The sequence below is a fragment of the Punica granatum genome, chromosome 8, assembly GCF_007655135.1.
Source record: "Punica granatum isolate Tunisia-2019 chromosome 8, ASM765513v2, whole genome shotgun sequence".
NCBI lineage: Eukaryota > Viridiplantae > Streptophyta > Magnoliopsida > Myrtales > Lythraceae > Punica > Punica granatum.
In genome coordinates, this window is record NC_045134.1 from 27,383,659 (window position 1) to 27,402,968 (window position 19,310).

Consider the following 19,310-nt stretch of genomic DNA (forward strand, 5'->3'; position numbering starts at 1 on the left):
CAGGCACTTGTGGTTGAGTTACTGAAATGCCCTTCTGTTTGTCTTCATTCTGCTGGTACTATTTGCCATTTCTTGTTAGTTCTATGGGCATTTACGGTATTGTCGTGCTGCACATTGGAACGTTTGAGGAAGATATATTCGAAGACAAAAATGCCTTCTTTTTCATTTGTATGTAAAGCCTTGATTGATTGTTTAATTAAACTGCTGGAGCTCTCTATGGAGTGGGTCATCTTGTCAAAGCAAATCCAGTTTCGGTCTGTTTATGCAAACAACAAACCAACACACTTCTTTATTGCATGCTCGCTACATCGATCCCACCTGACTCGGATGTGCTTATTATTGTTCACACACAGCGTTGCAGTCACTGCTACGGATATCGTATTGTAGCAGTGTGTTTTATTTTAGAGTAAAAGCAAAGCCGTCTTGTTGCTATAGAACTAAGACGGGTTTATTGTTTTTCAGAAAAGAGCTCAAAGTGCAGTTCGTTTTCCAGCTGATGATGCTGTGTTCAGCATTTCCAGCAAGAAGCCGCAATGATTGGCTTTGAGTTCCAACCGAGAAGGAGACACCCTTTGTCTTCCACCACGGTGTAACCTTCGATGATGTTCTTCTTCTTGAGCCACTGCTTGGCCTGAGCGATCATCTTGATTGGAGCCGCTTGGAAACCGGCTCGGCTCATCCTCCTCCGCCACTGGTCGACCCTCTCGTGCCGTTCCACCCTTGCAGGCCCCTCGCAGCTCACTATGTTCTTTATCTCCTCTGCGAAGTAGAACTGCTCCACCTTAGCCCTCCTTGTGTCGTACTTTGGGAGCATCGCATCCAAGGAATCAAAGATTGCGGAGTAATAGTGCAGAGCTTCCATGAACCTACCAAGGAAGAAGGGCCCGTTGTGGCTGGAGTCCTGCTCGACTAGGACAAGGACCTTTGGAGAAAGCTCGCGAATCATCTGCAACACCGAGTTCAGGGCTCCCCTGCTCTCTTTCACCACGCAGTGCAGCTGAAGAATGCTGTTTACAACGAGGACTTCACCTTCATAGACCGTGATATCTCGGGGCTGAAGGTCCTCAAGGCTGCTCTCCACCACCGAGAACTCCAGATTTATCCCCATACTTTTGGCATAAATCTCAAGTTCCTGTCCGATCACATAGAACTTACTCGCATATAGACCGACGGCAGTGATCCGAAGCCGCAGTAGAGGCGGCCCAGAATGGACTGCCAGGCTCCTGATCAGATGACGCCATTGGTGACCATGTGGGAGGCCAAGGGTCATCCCCAGGTCCAACACATGGACAAAACTCTCTCCCTCAAAGGCTTCCAATATTGAAGAATTGGCTACAAAGTGGCTGAACTGAATGTGCGGGCAGATCTCGTAGACCAATCCTAGGGCATCCTCCTTCTTCTCCGATGAGACCTCCATGAATTTGGCTGTGTAATGTGCAGAGAAACCCACCGTCCCAAGGGGCTGAAGAAAGGATAGGCGGTTGGCCAGGCCCTGAACGAAGCAAGAAGCTACCCGCTGAAATGAGGAGCCAAACACCAAAGCTCTCACCCGGAGCTCTGACAGTAAAGTCGAGGCATGGGCTTTGTCCCTACAAGCCACGGCCTCTGCACAAGAAACTAGGAGGTGAACGAGTCTTATCGCTTCAGCCGAAGAATCTTCCCTGTTCAGGTCATCCTCAGACTCGATGACATCCTCCACAGCCTCAGCTACCTGGTATCTTTTGCTGTAGTTCGAAATGTGGTCTCTGAAGTTGAGCTTATTGAGGCTGCTAGTGCTGCTGCTTCGGCTAATTCCAATCCAACATAAGCTTCCATCCTTCCTGGCAAGTGAAAGTGATTCGCCAGCACTATAAGTCCTCCTAATCCTCTTGTGGCACCTAACTTCATCCAAAGGGAAGGAAAATGTCGAATCAGGGGGCATAGTCTCGAGCAGAAGGCTCAGATCGAGTCCTGGCGCAACATCGGTGATGCATAACTCATGATCAGACTTGGGATTAGGGACCATATCTTGGAAGGTACACTCTTCCTTTATTCTATGATATGTTGGTCCTTGGGATAGAACTTTGAAAGAGCCTTACACCAGCCTAAGGTGACTTATATTGCAGGAGAACCCTTTCTTGTTGGTGGGAAGTACGAGGCAAATTCGAGGTGCAAAAGACAAGTGATTGCAAAGAGACAGAGAACATCTAATAGATTATTAGGTGTGCCCCGAAATAGTAACATTCGTCTCACATGGAGCAATCGAGGCCATGCCAATATGCTTGCCTCCAAGAACTTTGGATTGCTCTTCTGTTTTTCTTCCATAGCAGGAGGCTGGTATTGTCAAAACATATCCATATATATATATATGCTCTTTCTGTAAAGAATTTTTCTTCCTACGTGTCTTATCCATCCAGTTATGTCTATGCATAATGGATAAGTTCTATATGGTAGGAGTTCTATTTAATTTTTATTTTTTTTAACTCGTCGAAACAGATGAAACCGGTGGCTTTCTAAACCTGGGCATCTTTAGTATCCGTTTAAACTTACAGCATGATTTGTTCACGACTGGATCTGAATAGAGTGATGAAAGTCGTGCTTTGTGATGTGCTATTACGATTTACATCTGATTTTCCATGGAAAAGCACTCTTCTGCATTTTAGCCAATCTGGTTTAACAGCAGCCGGGCTGCTATTCAACTTCACCTGACATTATGGTCTATAGCTACAATCGAACAAAGAATCAGAACTTGGGTACAAGTCAAACCTTTACTTTTATATGCAGTGATTAGTTCTCCTAATCCTACTCATCAACCTCTCGGGCACATTCGTATTTCGAGATTGCAGAGTTTGTCTTCAGGATCTCGACCTCATTGGGCACTTCCTGGAGTCTTCCATGCATTATGATTCTTTAGCCAGCAATTCCTCTACATGTGGACGCATATGTAGCAAGTAAGCCGTGAGGGTAATCGACTTTCACTCAACTGCTTCCTATTAGCCATTAGATAAAGATGTAACATTATTAATTTGGAAGGAAAAACAGGAGAATTGCTGTTTTAAAAGATACATTAGCAGTGAAAACATAGAACACTCAAAGTTGAGGATTCAGCAGAAGGCAGGAAGCACTGGAGTTTGTGGAAGCAAACGAGAGAATCTCTCGGTCCCTCTCGAAAATGGCCATGTCCCCTTCCTCGAGAGTGACCCATGCTTCGATCCCCTTACTGTCCCTCGTCTCGATCAGAACGACCACATTCTTGAAGGCAAGACCAGCACTGCTGACCCAAACAGGCTTCCCCCACCCGAAATCAGCCTCGTACAGTCGTAATCTCCCGAGACTCGTAAACCGGTATATGTCCACGTTCCGTGAGACCAGTTCAACAACCTGTTTGAGGGACTCAATTATGACCGAGAACCCACTATTCCCCTGCATTTTCCTGATATGTTCTGCATCAAATTTGTTAATTGATCGTCTGATCTGATTTACCAGCTCATGCAGCTCGACCTCTTGAGCTCTTGGTTCGATCTCTGGCGCCGGTGCTATTGCAAGCCAAAGAATATTCCCAACACAATTCTCCGGCAAGGGCGGGTCCATCCTTGCCCTTAAGTTCACAGTTTGAGTCAAAACAGATTGAATCAAAGAACCTTTTCTAATCCAATTAACATTAATTGCACATCTCCATATGAGCGCCGAGACTGCCTCGACTCGACTGGGATTCTCAATGCACCTACCTTCCTTGAGTTTGTCCCTTAAAAGGGCAATCTTCGATTCGCCAAACACAAACCTCTTTGTGACACACTTGTCCCTCGGGATGTCCAGGGTGGGCAATAGGCCCGATAAGTCCCTCTGGGGGAAAAGAGAGGGCCCCACGAATAAGGGTGATGAAGAAGGATCGCCTGAACCTCGAGAGTTAGCCGCCCACGAGTTCATGAGTGAAGTAAACGTAATCCCATCCACGATCTTATGGAGTACACATATACCGATGGCTATTCCCCCGCAGGTGAATACATTGGCTTGAGTGGCCAACTGAACTTCCCTATCGTGAGAACTAGTGGTGGAATGGTACTCACTAGGAAGCAACTGATCCATTACTTCTGCAGAAGGTTGGCGGAGGACTTCCGAGAGTGGGAGGCTCGATTCAGCCTCGAAAAAATCGACCCCATCGTCGTCACACTCAATGAACCGGTTCTCGCGGACTCTCCCAGCAAGTGGGTAGAACTTGGCCAAGGTTAGAGACAAGGAATGCTTTAGGCAGTCTATTCTTGAGCGAGCTTGGAGCCTGCAGCCGGTTCCATCAGGAGGAGCATAGTAGAATATCATAGGCACATACTCGGGAGGAGAGAGCTGGTCCAGGAGCGAGAGTTGGAAGTTCCTTAGGCTCGTAGGAGTCGAGGAAGATGGCTTGATTCTCTCTTTGGATACGATCTCGATCTTCAGTACATCCATTGTTGATCTGTTCTCTCAATATTGGGAACTTCTGTGTTTTTCAGATTATGCTGAATGGGCTTATCGTATTAGAACTTCGGTTATGTTTACAAAGTTTCCTAGTAACCAATGAACTAGAAAACAATAACATGGAGGAAGAGTATTCATTTTCTTTTTGGCCAAAGAAACATTTTTCTTAACCTACAATAAGTTTTGTCTTTGATTCTTGTTACCGGGGCTTCTAGTTAATGTCTTTTATTTTCTCTACTATATCTGCAAACATTTTTGGATATTTGTGGTGAAAATCGAATTAATTTTTACTTGAAATATAAATATTTTTTGTTTATTTCTCCCTGAATTAGATTAGAAAAGATCGATGTGATCAATGTGTATATGTCTGTATATGCAAGATTTATGATTTTCTTTCTTTCTTTCTTTCTTTTTTTTTTAAGAGTGAAAACGATCGGACAGTATATTACATATAAAAACGATCTACAATAGTTGAATGCGAAACCATTACCATACATAATGCATACATAACTGAGTATATTATTCTAGCTAGATTCAAACTGCACTGCCATACAAGGTCAATTGAGGAGACTGCTGGCCTCAAGGGGACCGTCTTTCATTGCGCTTATCGAACAGTATACCCCATGTGAAAGAAATCCAATTAACATGTACAACTTGTTGTTATAGGAAACTTATGGGATGGGATCCTGCGCCTCTAGGAGCCTCCTACACGGAGGTGGAAATTCTCTATGAATTAATGGACTGGATTAAGGATTTTCCTTCCCGGTTTTCACTGGGTCCATGGTAAATTGTTATATGAAGGTAGCGGACTGGGATTATTGGCTTTAGGAAGACATGCAATTGTATAGTTCTTATTTGATGTGGCTTCCGCATATATTTTCCTTTGTAGTAAGGTGGGTCAACCAATATATCCGACTCTTATAATTTCTGCTTGGGTATTTTTTCTTATATCCGCTTTTACAATGAATTGATATATTTATTTGGATATAGTAATTATCGAAAAAGAAAAAGAAAAAGAATATATATATATATATATATAACTTGTATATTCCTGAATAATATATAAATAAATAAGTCGACATTCTAGAAACCCTTAATTTGGTTTTGGAATTTCGATGCTAGCAATGAAGCCAAATTCTTTTTGGACTTAAACTACCAACGGATTTCATATATATATATATATCCATTCATTTGGCTCTTATATTTATCATCGTGGATTTGGGCCATCTGTCAGTCCTTGGATTTCATTTTGAATTCGGCAATTAATATTTAACAATCTTATCTATGAATTCCTAGCAAGAACGGAGCCAAAAATTATGTTAAGTGGGGCAATATATAAATAACACATCCCGTGGTCAGAATCAAGTCAACGTCCAAACATTATTAGTCATAGCTAATAGACCGAAAATACACGTGATCTTACCAGAAAAAGAAGATATTATTATTATTATATTACAAGCATACCCTCTACATATATTTAAGTTTTAAATTGCCAATAAATTTTTAAAAGAGATATTATTATATCCTATAAAAGGATAATACAACTTGTCCTTAAAATTTCTAAAATTCAATATACACATAGCAATTCTTTCCTTCTCAATTAATGAAAATAATTTTTAAAAAATTATCTTCATTAGGACTTTTAAGAAATTATTGGGGCCAAGACGGGGGGATTTTATACTTTTTAGGGGGCATAATTTTAAATTTTGATAATTTTGTAGATGTGATTAATTGAAGCTGGATGTATCAGGGGGCAACTAGTGCTACACATTAATCCTCTATATGCCCTGCATTAATTTGGATAATATTTGTCCGCAATACAAGAGTTTCTTTATTATTATTATTATTATTATTATTATTATTATTATTTTATTTATGTATGGTACGTAACATCGGTAGGGCAAATACGGCGGCCGGATGGATTTGCCAAGAATTACTTCGTCTTTTGACAGTTCCCCCGTTTAAGTAGTAATAACTCCCCGGAAGTGATCGTTACCAAAAAAATAATCCGATAGTGAAAGGCCGAAGAAAGCGGCATGGGGGGTACGTGCCCATGTATAGCTGCTTTTTTCTTCTCTCTTTTTATTTATTATTATTTTTATACACATGTGCAGTTGAACAGTTTAGCCATATGTCTGGTTTCTCCTTGTTCTCATTCAACGAACCTGGTCAATTTTTTTTTTTTACCAAAAGAAAGAACCTGGTCAAATTTTTATGTTCCTATCAAATCATATCCGAAAGTCTAATGAGTTTCAAATAATTCAATGATGGAAATATGACAAGAATAGTTCGAATTACAACTGTGAATTGCGCAGTAAATAACATAGAGATTTTCAGAAATGATCGAAGAAAAGTTTTCTATATTCTGACTTGTTCCTCTATAGTGGTGGAGAATTACTCCCATACACTCACAAAACGAGATTATATATATAAATATATGTGTATATTGTATTTAAAGACCTAAAATTCACAAACTACGAAGCATCTATTATACTTCTAATGAATCTTTCATCTTCCAACATTCAGGTTCGAGGTGGAACGGCAAACTAAAGAGCATATCTCTCTCAATCGTGGTTATTATTATTATTTTTTGTTATAAGGTAAATTTACGAGTCTTGTATAATAAGAAAATGAAAAACTATACATATATATATTTATATATATGTTTGTATAACATTGGTTTCTTATTTAAGCCCTCTTTTGCTCGCCCTGATCAAGAAAATTGCAGGTACAACTGATTACTAGATGGCAAAAATTAAGAACTGCGTACGATTTTATATTTATGTATTGCAAAAAATTGGGATAAATTACTAATTGGCATAATAATTTTGTTCCATATTAATTGAAGAGATCGATCAAGGAGAAGAAATAATAATTGAATAGCCGGTAAGAGACACGGTCATCATTGATGAAAAATAAAAACAAAAAAGAAATTAAACGGATGAAAATTAGCTACGGCCGTACAGTAAACTAGCTAATACAAGAGAGAAGAGATCAGAGAAGAGTACATTATTACTTATATATGGGAAAGAATACGTACTAATTAATATGTAAACAAATACATGCATGCACACATCGATCCTGATATCGATATGTGTATGCTATATGGAGAAGCTAGCTAGCTATAGCTAGTAAAGCTAGACAACTTAATATTGACATAGCTAGATGTCGATTTTATAAGGCCGGAGGAGAAGTGGTAGTACACGCGATGCAAGCAAGGAAGAGGATGGCCGACGAGGCTCCGTCGTCTTCGAGGTTCGAAGAGCTTCTCTTGAACTTTGGGGTCTTCCCCTTGTTGCACTGCGTGACCATCTGCAGCTTATTCTGCTGCTGCTGCTGATGATGATGAAGCTTCTCTCTCTTCTTCATGGCCTCTTCCACTCTCGACACCATTTTCTTTCTATATATATTAATTAATTATTAACACACTTTGAAGGAGAGGATGAGATAATTATAATTATATATGCTTGTGAGAAAGAAAGAGGTCGAAGGGAGAGAGGATTCTGAGAGGAGTGGTCAGAAGCTATATATGAGTTATTTTGTGTGCATGGTATATCTAGCAAACGGAAGCACTCGCCTTTTTATAAGCCGCACACAAAGAGGAGGGGCAAAAGCCGAAGGGAATAATATATCGCCAAACATACCCTTAACTTATATATATTCATTTTTTTGGTTCCCATTACAGGTGAGGTCCATGAGTCTAGTATAATAAAATAAAAATCCAAATAACTAATAAATGACTACGATTTGTCCCATAACGAGTTTCAAACTTAGAACATCTTGATTATTAGGTGATTACATGCCCACTATATTGTTTACTTATATAATAGTTTTATTTTAAATAAATTCTTGAAAATTTTTCTAGATTAGTTGGGTGAATATATATATATATATATATATATATTAGGTTGTTGTGTGTCTTTTTGTGGGACAACGTATTATGATCAATTTGGTTTGCAATTTGGAGAGATCTCCCGCACTTCCCTCTCGCAATTCGAAACACAAATGAGCGAGAGAGATCGATCGGATAACAATTAGATAAATGAACACCTAAACCTAACTACATACTGGAAAGTGCATGATTAGCGACCTCTATAAAATCGATCACTGGATAAAAGTACTCGATCGTACATCTCTCATAATCGTTCTGTGGCGCTATATATTTCACTTGACAAAACTCTGGAATGTGATTAACTAAAATTATAACGAAAGAGAGAGGAAAAAGATTGGATAAAATAAGAAGTAAATTGATTACATATAATTAGCTAAAATGGAAGCGTTAAATTTGAGCAATGTACGCAGGTACCTATGTATAAATTCATCTGTGTGTATGTATGTATGTATGTATTACTGGTTGGGGGTGCCCCGGCCCAAGGGGACGGGAGGGAGAGTGGGGGTTGAGCAATATGGAAGAAGACAAAGACATGGACACATGTTCACATGGCTCTTGCACATGATATCGATCCAAAAAACCCCTCCTGTCCTCCCTCCCTCTCAACACAGTGATGATGATATCTGATGACCAAATTAAACTCATCGTTTTATATGAATATATATATATATATATATGCATAATAATCCATATATATAAAATCTTATGTACCTATATATACATATACTGCAGACAAGCTCGTCTTTTAACATACAAAACCAATCATCATAATCATTTTTTTTTTGGGTAAGATCATCATAATCATTAATGTGCTGTGCAGTCGATATTCTTGCATGTATTTATATATGCTGCAAGCTAGCTGGCTAGCGAGACATTCATCACAAATTTTCTTTTATTTGGGGCAACATTGAGGCTCACATATATACATATATATATTTATTATATACAGGGCGTGTATAAATGCAGCCGAAGAATTGATTATAATTAGTTGATTAAGGACAGGACTATATATTACTTAAATTATGAGAAATTTTGTGTTCCATGATTAATTAATTAATGTGGAAATGGTTGGCCTTTTAAATTTTAATTAGTCCAGAAAGAATCCAAGGCGCCGTATTGCCAGATAACTTCCTGCAGGCTTTGATCCGAGAGGATCTCTTTCAACCTTTTTTCTAGTCAACTTAATCATTAATAAAACGGCCAAACAACAACTCCTTGGGTTTTAATTAGTCAACATACAAGAAAGCAACATTGAGTACTATATATATATATCGCCAAATATTTGGATCGAGGTGAAAAACGTATAGCCAGCCAGATGTACTTCCTTAATTCACACATATGTAACGTGCATACCTGATCGGGGTACTAATTGATCGTGAATATATACCTGATCAGATTCAAAACTTGTGCAACGGAGCAACAATATATCTAGAATATTACCCGGGTTAAGTTGATCTGAGACATTAATATTAACGTACACAACTCTAGGTTTAATATTAATGTTATGGAATCATTGCTTTTAATACTGTCTGGAATTTGAGGAACGAATGTCTATTTGCAGGGGTTAAAGCTGGCATTGCTCTTGTGCTGCAATGAATTTGAGAATTATACAATGAGCACTCAAGAGGAAAGGTCCTTCGCAGTCCCCTTAGCCTCGAATGCTCCATAGGCTGTCACCTAGCCCTTAGCACTAGCACTAGCACAACCAACCGTGATGCTCCACCAGATTTCACAAGCAACTCCCTCGCTGATTCCATCATGCATGCAAATCGGGATGCTCTCCAAATTCCCGACCATACTGGCCAAGGCCCTATGAATGTTACACCCTCTATTTTACAGCCCCCACTACTTGGATGGTGGAAGATACCCACTGATGCAAGTTGGAGAGACTCTAATGCAGCTGTCGCTGAGGTGGCCCAATCCTATAATGGTGAAATTCTTCGATCATGGTACTCCCCAGTCTTGGCAGCAACCCCACTCCAAGCATAAGCACAAGCGATCTTTCTTGCTACCTCATTGGCCCTCAACTCTGACTGCTCGAAAATTTGGCTAGTTAGTGATGTTTTAGTAGTAGTTAATGATTTGCCTAGCCCGGGGAACTTCCCTTGGAAAATTAGGAATATCATCCTAGACATTTTGAAACTTCTCTCTTATTTCTCGGATTGACAATATACTTGGATCTCCCGCATTTTGAACCATCAAGCCCATGATCTATGCCGATTTGACAATAGATCAGATTTTGTTTCCCTCTATGTATTGAGGGCTATCTTCTGTAGCATTATGATGGTTCCTAGCAAAATAATAATAATAATAATCTAGATTAATCCGTAAGTTTTTAAACCTTAATTTTTCATTCGATCGACACAGGAGCATTAAGTGCTGCAGGGGCAAGTATGGAGTTGTCTTGCGGGGAGAACGGAGGATGTTGGGTTAGATTCCAAAAGAAGAGACAAAGCAAAACATGGCAACATGCATGAATGGGATGGGCGATGGGGGAAGGTACTTGTATGTATAGGAAGGAGCCTTTTATATAAGTTCCAAACGTTAGCTGATAAGGGTGGAGCCATTCCACCTTACTAAATGGGATGTTGGCTACTCTGAAAACATGTCATTTTCCATTATTTGGGTGGTCCTCTAAGAATATGATGTCCACAGGATTATTAGGACTCATATATACATATATGTATAATGACTTCCCTTGACTCCGGACTCCCCCTCCTACATATGATTATTACCCGATAATAATTTTTCTTTTTTCTTATTGTCTTTCTTTTGTTCGGTGAGACCGAGACGTGTCATCAATTGTTTGAATGTTATTTGGTCTTGGTCATGGGATATTTACCAGTAAATTTTGAACCCTACCTACTCCATAAATGAATTTTTCCCACATAAATTATAGCTTGCTAATTTCGAACCAAGTCTCGTAGTTTATCTTTACATGTATTTTTAGTTACATCCCTTTTTCTTGAGTTGTTCATTTTAGGAAAAAGACATTTGGTTTTATAAGATAGTGATACCTATAGGATGAAGAAAATAATCATTATCTTCTCACCAATAAGGCTTGGTTTAAGTAATTCAACCGTTATTTTTCTTAACCAAAATCTAGGAATATGACTCGTTGGACTTTAAAATACCAAGATAAACACTGGAAAAAATATCCTCTCTCTCAAATAAATAATTCATATGATGAATATCACAATTGTCTAGGACAATTAATCGGAGTTGCTTTCAGATAATCATATGATCACAACCGTCTACGATATTGACTTGAATTATCCTGCGATTATCATATCATTACAACTGCCCGTGGCATTGATCAAAGTTGTTTTATTGATAAATGGCCTTTCCAAAAGTTATACATGCAAAAGGGAATTCGGAAACACAATACCCCATGGAATACCCACGTAACGTATGCACTACTAGCTCATTTCTCCTTTCGATCAATGGCTTAAGCCTCGTATGGTTGTTGGCATGGGATCTTCTTGTTGTAACTCTTATTATAGTATGCAATGCAATATATTTATGAGGTTTCCTTTTCCCTTTTTTTTTGGGTAAATTCGTCTTCTACAAATATGTCTGGTTTGTAAACCCAATGGATTATCTATGGGCCGAAGTGGACTGATACGTAGAGAGGCTACAGCCCATTAGGCCCAGTGTCTACCTTGGCCCTATGATGAAATCCACAATCCAAACATTTGATCGGACCCAAATGTTTTTTTCCGTTTGAAGTTTCGATTCCATGAGCCCAAAGTTCTCATCCCGATTCGATTCGTTTGGATGCGAAAACCCGCATTTTGAATTTTCAAGGGTCCTTTCCATTTGACCGACCTAAAAGTATGATTGTATGACTCAACAATATATCAATTATCTCAAATAAGAAAAATAGTGGGGTGCTCAATAAAAAAATTAAAATTCAACATGGCAACCAGATTCTTAAAAATTAAACTGTTTGGATTCCCAAATAATTGATTTTAACTTTAACTTTAACTTTAACTCAACACACTACACAACAAAAACACATATTTCCCAATTCAAAATTTTTAACTTTAACTTTAACTCAATACACTACACAACAAAAACACACGTTTCCGAAGTCAAATTTATAATCACATCTCATTTGTCCTTTTCCACAATCAAAATCAAAATCAAAATCAAAATCAAAGTTAGTTTAACTCTGAATCCAAACGCACCATTATATACCATAAAAGAAAGGGAGCCTTTTGTATAATTGAAGACTTTCCATGGTAGGTGAAAGCTCATATGCCACCTACAAAATGATCCGCAGCCAAAAATTTGGATTTTGCCATTTCATGTCATGGGCATGGCATGCAATAAATCTCTTTTCCCTTTTTTTTTGGTTAATTGTCCAAAAAAGCACCAACTATGCACTTTATCCGGTATTTAGCAAGAACTTTTGGAAATTGATAAAAAAAATGCACAAACTATCGATTTTGTACTATGTTTAGCACGTCGTGACTTGGTCCGTTACTTCTAACGGTTGACATGACACTTAATGGCGCCATGTGTCACATAGAAACAAATCAAGTGGGGCCTGGTCGACCAATTAATTACCCCCTAATTGCTCTTTCTTTCTCTCTCACTCTGTCCTTCGCAACCTTCCCCCGCCATTGCCGTTACCACTTCCTCCGAGGAAGCCACCATCGGAGCCTTCCTTTCCTGCCCATTGCTCTTCATCTCATCTCATCTGCCTCCTCCTCCTTCCTTCACCGTCCTTGCTTTGCCTAGCTTCCTACAACCACCACTATTGCCCCTAATGAAGGTAGTTGGAGGAGATGATGGTGGCGATGAAAGAGGGAAGGAGGTAGATGGAGATGGTGGCGGTTGTGTTGTGGTGGTGATAGAGATGGAGATGATGGGGATGGCAATGGCTGGGATGGAAAAGAAAAACGGAAGAAGAAATATAAAGCATGGTGCGTGAGGGGGAAAATGGGAAGATGATGTTGACAAAGGATGAAGGGGAAGGTGATGGAAATGGTGTTGACTGTCATCCCGACCTATCACCCCTCGCAGAAAAGAGAGAAAGAAGACGCGGTTTAGGAAAGAGAGCTTGATCGGAGCAATTGAGTTTCCGTCAACCTCTACCACTAGAGCTGCAACCATTGCCATCACTTTCCATCTCCATCCGATATCCTCACACCATCATCATCTCCATCGCTATCTCCACCTTCACCATGGCCATCTCCTCCTTAATCATAGCCATCCACATTTTCATCATAACCATCCCTATTTGACTCCATCACACAACAACATACACATGCAACCGTCACCACCTTCAACTCCTCTCTATTCTCCTCATCTTTCTTTCGCAACCCAAACATGACCTTCCTCTCTTCACGGTACCCTCCATGACCATCCTCATATTATTCTTCTTCAGCTTTCTCCCATAGCTGTTCCATTATCTCCCTCCACCTCTTTCCTTAATTACGTTCACTAACATCACAGCCTCTGCCATACACCACCTTATCCTTGTTGCCATTTTCTTGGCTCCGACACACACCACCAGCTAGTCAATTACCACTAAATCTGGATCTTGGTCATGAGAATTTCTGGGTCAGACTCTGCAACAAGCAAAACATAGCTCCCTTGCCTGGCGGTCTCAGTTCTTTAAAGGGGTTATGATGGAAAAGAAGAAGAAGAAGAGAGGGGATTGATGGGATATCTCGGCCCCACTTGAAGTGTGAGCAGTTGTAAATTCAGTTGTCATTAGTCACGTAATCACCGTTAAACTTCACATCAGATTTTTCCATCAAAATTAACTAATCAAGTCACAGCGTGTTAAGCGTGAAACAAAATCAAGAGTTTGTGTATTTCTGATAATTCCAAAAGTTCGTGCTAAAAATTGGATAAAGTGCATATTTTGTGCTTTTTTGTGACGATTAACCCTTTTTTTTTATGTAATATTATCCTTCCCGAATTTTTATTAAAATTTTAAGAGAAAGAGGATAAAGTAAAAGCAAGAGTCATGTGAAAAATCTCTCCTTCGAGATCACGTTGTGGAGGAAAGTGACATTGGCTACTTTTTGCTGTTCAAGAGAAATGGTTGAATAAGTAAATGAGCAAAATAATGAAAATAAAGAAATACGAAAATTTGAGCAAAAGAATGAAAAGTGAGAAAAATTTTGGGAACACTATCTACCATTACAGCATACTCATTCTCGAGGTTGACTTGACGACTTTATTACCTCCCAAGGTCATATTTCACCATAACGGTCAAAATGGGTAAATGCAAAAATAATTCTCCAAATTAGGTGTATTTAATTTTAAAATTAAATCGAATTTTGATTTTAATTAGATTATAATGATTGTTTTTGTTGAATTATGAGAAAAAATATGAAAAAGTAATAAATAGTTGAGAGAATTTAATATTTAAAATTAAATTGAGTATAATGAAAGTGTGTGTCAATTACGTATGAATCTTATTTTTTTATTTTTTTATTATGTATTGAGTAGAATTAAAATTTTAAAATTCGGTTACGAAATACGAGAATATTTTTCTGTCCACGACGAAAATTTTCAAATTCTTCTAATAATTTCGACTTCTCCGCCATTGCCATTCTCCTCCTCCTCCCGCTCCTCTGCTCTTGCTTCCTTCCTTCCCTCTCTTCAATGGCGTAAAGCGCTTCTCTCTCTCAGCTTGATCGGATTTGCATTCAACTCAGGAGTTCGATAAGCTCATGTTAGCGCTGACTTCTCTCCATTTGTAATCCGTCGGTTTACTTCTGCGTCAATTCTCATATTCAATGCAGACGCTAAGCTTACGCTTCAAAATCTAATCACTCTCTCTTTCTCTTCTCTTTCGCCGAGAGAGAGGAAAAGGAGGGGGAGAGAGAGAGAAACGCTACTCTGGAAATGGCGACTTCGGCGTTCAGGTCCACGACGAAGAGGACCCCCATCGGGGCTTCACCCAGTGCCTCCGCCGAGGACTCCACTTCCTCGAACCGGAGCTCTGCTCACCGCCGGTCCCGGAGCCTGAGCCGATTCTCCCATCGGCTGCCCGAACCGGAAGTCCCTTCCTCCGACGACGCGCCGGCTCCCAGGGGAAGGTTCGTGAACACCGTGCGGGGGTCTGGGTTTCCTGAGATCAGCCTCGACGACCTTGCTATTGAGTTCTTCTGCTCCGGAGATCGAGGTCGGTCAGGCGCGAGGAATGCTGACGTCAGCCCTAGGAATGGGGAGAGTGTTTCCCAGAGGCGTGGGAGGTCCGTTTCCAGGCAGAGCTTGAGAACTGCTGGCGGCGGTGCGGATCGGAGGAGCAGCGTTTGTAATGCTTCTGCCGGGGGAAGGACAATTTCAGAGAATCACTCGCGCAGGCGGCGGTCACTCTCTGTGGTTCGGTGCCCGATCAACGACTCTGAGGTGAAATTCTCTTGATTTCGCGCACTTCACCTTCCATGGAGCTTGGATTGTATAAATTGCTGTAGGCATTGTTGGGTATATTGCGAATTCTCTATAGTACCGATTTTTAACAACTGCTAATCTCTTCCTGGCCAAAGCAGATTATGATAGTGCAACAATCCTGCTTTTCGGGTGGACATGGAGAAAATTTTTGTGCATTTTTTTTTTAAATTATGATCTCGGGATAAATCGCTTTTTCGCTTTTGCTTTTGGCTTCTAAGGTGTAAAAATGGTTCTAGTGTTGTTGATCAATCAATGCATAATATTGGTCTTATTTGTTCCCTCCCACGAGAACAGTTTTATCATATCCTTTGACACTAAAAAGCTAGCTTTTTGCTGTCTACTTTTCTCTTAAAAAGAAATAAGAAACCTACATTTTGATCATTACTTTCTTTTGGGTCCAAAAGATGTAGAGGGACAACTAACAGCTCAATTACACAGCAGCAAGAGCTTGGTTTTTTGTAATTTTTGAAGTCATCATTTTGTGTTTGCGTGGATCAAACTTTGCACTGCATCATTATCTGAGCCAAGAAGATAGTTGTATATGTAGAGGCTGGGACATTGTTGACTATCTCATTCTGGGTGTATTATGTTAAAATAGTTAAGCTGCAGATGCGATACTGATCCTATTGCTACGTGCACGTAAAATCTTATTGGTGTGACATGAACAGCATCGATTGAGTATCTATAGCTTTGTCTCTTCAGTAGACTGGGAAGTAAATTATTTACAGGAAACAGCCTGTTCTGTTTATCTGATCTTGCTATTTCTGATTTTGGCAGAGTGATCTAGATCATTCTCACCATTCATTTGGTCGAGCTAATCTGAATAGTTTCAGTAATGGGAGCAACCAAAAGGTCCCATCTGGGAAACTGGCAGCAACACCTCAGAGACCAGGGCTGCGAAGGTCTTTGAGCCAAAAAGATTTCAAACCCTATGATGGCGACTCCGTGAGTTTCTTTGGCTTGTCTTTATGCATAATCCGCTACTTGCATTGTTCCAATAGTCGGTAGTCTCCTACCAAGGCAGTGTTTTAGGACTAAGAATATAGTTGAATCTTTCTCAGAGCCAGTCGTCAGCCCTTACTGATGATGAAGTTAGGGATACCAATTCCGCTAAAGATGGAATTGAGCGGACAATACGTGCAGTTTATGCCCAAAGAAAGGTGAGAGATCTGCAAAGGCAGCTATATGGAGGATTACACCAGCGAGAGTAATTATCTCGTCGCCCTCTACTTACTGTTATTCTTTTTCTCATGCCCTAGGCAGAGCACCCAATAGGGGATGATATGAATGGTGAATTGCGTGAAGTGATGCGTAAAGAACTTAGACATGCTGTGGAGGAGATCAAGATGGGAATTGAACAGGTTCATAAGTTTGTGTCTTTCTGGACCTGTCTTCCACTTCCTAACATCATTGGATTGATGTGCAATTCCTCTCTTCCTAAAACCTAATTTCGCTTCTTGCTACTTATGCAGGTGATGTCAAAGGGTTCCTATGATCCAGAGAATGGTGATGGTCTTCTGTCAAAAAATTCTGATGTTCTTCAGGCTGTTTCTACTATCAGGAGAAATTACTCGAATAAATTGGGACAGGTAAATGAAGTGATTCCTCTTATAATGTGTGATGCTACTTATTTTCCTTTTACTTCTTGCATAACTAAGAAATTCTATAGCAGCTGGAAGCTTGTCTTTTGAGATTGTAAGAGAAGTTCATTTCATGTAGTAAAACAGAGTGAATTATAACACTTAAGTAGCTCTTACTAATTGTCTATTTATGGCGTTCCGAGCTGATGGACTGGTTTTGGATTGACAGTCTGAGAAGCGTAAGCAAGATTTATTGGCCGAAATTGTGATGGAAGAGCAAAGGGGCAGGGAGCTCTCAGAGATCGTGAAAGAATTACTTCCCGAACCAAATGCCAGTCTTACAGTCAAACCATCACGCACCAGAAGGGTAACAATCCAGCCTATCTACTATTTAGTTCCACAAATATTCTGATTTAGCTGATCAGCCGTCTTTAGCCTATTGCTTCTGACTGATGGTTTACTTTTTAATCAGAGGAGTAATGACAAGAGCAGGATGTCTAAACGACTCTCGCAGGAGGCTGAGAAGTACATCGAGGACTTCATTTCTAATGTTGAGGATACTGACATATCATCACTTGATGGAGAAAGGAGTGATACGAGCTCAACCATAGGGGGAATAGTAAAGATTGACACTTTTCAAAGTCCTGCACCAACCAAGCCCCTCCCTGTTGAGATGGACGGGGTTGTGCTGCCGTGGCTGCAATGGGAAACCAGTAACGATGTTTCTCCAGAATCGTCTTGCAAGAAGAAGATGGAGTCTCCGGTGACTCCAGTTTCCAGCATGTGGAGTGCAGCACGGGTAAACTCCCAATCTTCTTCCTCGAGGCGCAAAATTTATCCTGAGGTTATTAACACTGTAAAGCCCAGAGTTGGTAAATGTAATTTTTGGCATAATGTAATTTTTCCAATCGATAAGTCTATAAGCATTAACACTGTTATTATTCTTTTTGTTCTTCTGATTATTTTGTTTTGCCTTTTGCCCTTATAGGATAAAAACACCACTGACATGAAACTCCACCTGCCAACTTGGGCACTGGCTGTTCGAACATTTACTTTTATGACTAGTACGGATTTATTGATTTTATTTTTTGGTTCATGCAACGTGCAGGAAGCCAATAATGGGCGGGACCAAAGTGGTTATACTGTGAGCAGCCACGGGAGTTGGAACCCCGAAACTCTCCGTGCCCCAATGGCTTTTAGAGAACCAAAACTTCTCCCGGGACGATCTCCCTCGGTTGACATAGATGAATATTTGAAGGCTACAGCGGATGATGATTTGCTGTTTGAAAGGTGGAGCCAGAAGCAGAGAATTTCTTCAGGCGGGTTACTCCTTTGTAACAATATTAACGCGTTCTTTTAGCCGCTGTGATCATGAAGGCAGGATTCACTGTCACCAACGATGGCATTTGCCCACAACTTCTGAATTGGGTTTTGTATAGTTTGGTAGCATCTTATAAGTGACAGATCCAAGCCTGCCTGGAGGTACAAACTTTGTCGATGTGCAACTTGTCCTTATATTTTCCAGCCTAAGATAAACTTGTGAATGAGCTTAAGCACTGCACCTGATTAATTTTAGCATTTGGGTTCGGCACGGCATCGAGTTTCTTTGAGTATATCTGCAGACTTAAAGGGCTTGGTAGGAAATTTCGCATCCGCTATGCGTACAAGAACCAAGTCTATAGTTGATTAATCGTTGGATCTATTACTGGAGAGGCAATGGGCCATAGAATCTTTTATCTTTTTTTGGGTTTTTTATTTTTCAGTGAATCTTATCTTTTTATTTTGAGAAATGCTATTTCCTGCGATAATTCCTATTCCTGCCTTTTTTTTTTTCTAATTTTATAAGTTCTATTCCAGCCCTTAAACTTACGTGCAACACCAACACATGCACAATAACAGGAGATGATATTTGAATAAAAACACAAAATATAGGGTTAATTGCCTAAAAATTATAAATTTTTCACATTTTATCAATTCTAGTACGAATT

At 39.9% G+C, this 19,310-nt stretch overlaps 4 protein-coding genes across 5 annotated transcripts; 1 reads left to right on the top strand and 3 right to left on the bottom strand.

Annotated features, from left to right (window-relative positions):
- Positions 1-48: 48 nt before the first annotated feature.
- LOC116188025 (GRAS family protein RAM1-like) lies at positions 49-2,048 on the bottom strand. Its single transcript, XM_031517128.1, has one exon. The coding sequence runs from the start codon at positions 2,003-2,005 to the stop codon at positions 509-511; it is 1,497 nt and encodes a 498-aa protein (XP_031372988.1). The 5' UTR covers positions 2,006-2,048; the 3' UTR covers positions 49-508.
- A 949-nt stretch (positions 2,049-2,997) lies between these two features.
- Positions 2,998-4,451, bottom strand: LOC116188026 (stemmadenine O-acetyltransferase-like). The gene has a single exon (XM_031517129.1). It carries the CDS (start codon positions 4,420-4,422, stop codon positions 3,070-3,072), a length of 1,353 nt encoding a protein of 450 aa, XP_031372989.1. The 5' UTR covers positions 4,423-4,451; the 3' UTR covers positions 2,998-3,069.
- Positions 4,452-7,286: 2,835 nt separating this feature from the next.
- Positions 7,287-7,997, bottom strand: LOC116187350. Its single transcript, XM_031516008.1, has one exon. It carries the CDS (start codon positions 7,822-7,824, stop codon positions 7,606-7,608), a length of 219 nt encoding a protein of 72 aa, XP_031371868.1. The 5' UTR covers positions 7,825-7,997; the 3' UTR covers positions 7,287-7,605.
- Positions 7,998-14,876: 6,879 nt separating this feature from the next.
- LOC116189301 lies at positions 14,877-18,918 on the top strand. Of its 2 annotated transcripts, none has more exons than XM_031518903.1 (8): positions 14,877-15,700; positions 16,520-16,687; positions 16,789-16,902; positions 17,002-17,103; positions 17,215-17,331; positions 17,552-17,689; positions 17,795-18,121; positions 18,431-18,918. In XM_031518903.1, the coding sequence occupies exons 1-8, from the start codon at positions 15,194-15,196 to the stop codon at positions 18,680-18,682; spliced, it is 1,725 nt and encodes a 574-aa protein (XP_031374763.1). In that variant the 5' UTR covers positions 14,877-15,193; the 3' UTR covers positions 18,683-18,918. The 2 variants fall into 2 exon arrangements, with proteins under 2 accessions (XP_031374763.1, XP_031374764.1); XM_031518904.1 differs by having other exon boundaries at positions 16,804-16,902.
- The last annotated feature ends 392 nt before the right edge of the window (positions 18,919-19,310 follow it).

Excerpts from the sequence above, each read along its gene's own strand:
- LOC116189301 (XM_031518903.1), top strand. The coding sequence starts at position 15,194 with ATGGCGACTTCGGCGTTCAGGTCCACGACGAAGAGGACCCCCATCGGG. Across the intron at positions 16,688-16,788 it reads AACCCTATGATGGCGACTCC|TTGAATCTTTCTCAGAGCCA; the intron begins GTGAGTTTCTTT and ends CTAAGAATATAG. Across the intron at positions 17,104-17,214 it reads TCAAGATGGGAATTGAACAG|GTGATGTCAAAGGGTTCCTA; the intron begins GTTCATAAGTTT and ends CTACTTATGCAG.
- LOC116188025 (XM_031517128.1), bottom strand. The coding sequence starts at position 2,005 with ATGGTCCCTAATCCCAAGTCTGATCATGAGTTATGCATCACCGATGTT.
- LOC116187350 (XM_031516008.1), bottom strand. The coding sequence starts at position 7,824 with ATGGTGTCGAGAGTGGAAGAGGCCATGAAGAAGAGAGAGAAGCTTCAT.
- LOC116188026 (XM_031517129.1), bottom strand. The coding sequence starts at position 4,422 with ATGGATGTACTGAAGATCGAGATCGTATCCAAAGAGAGAATCAAGCCA.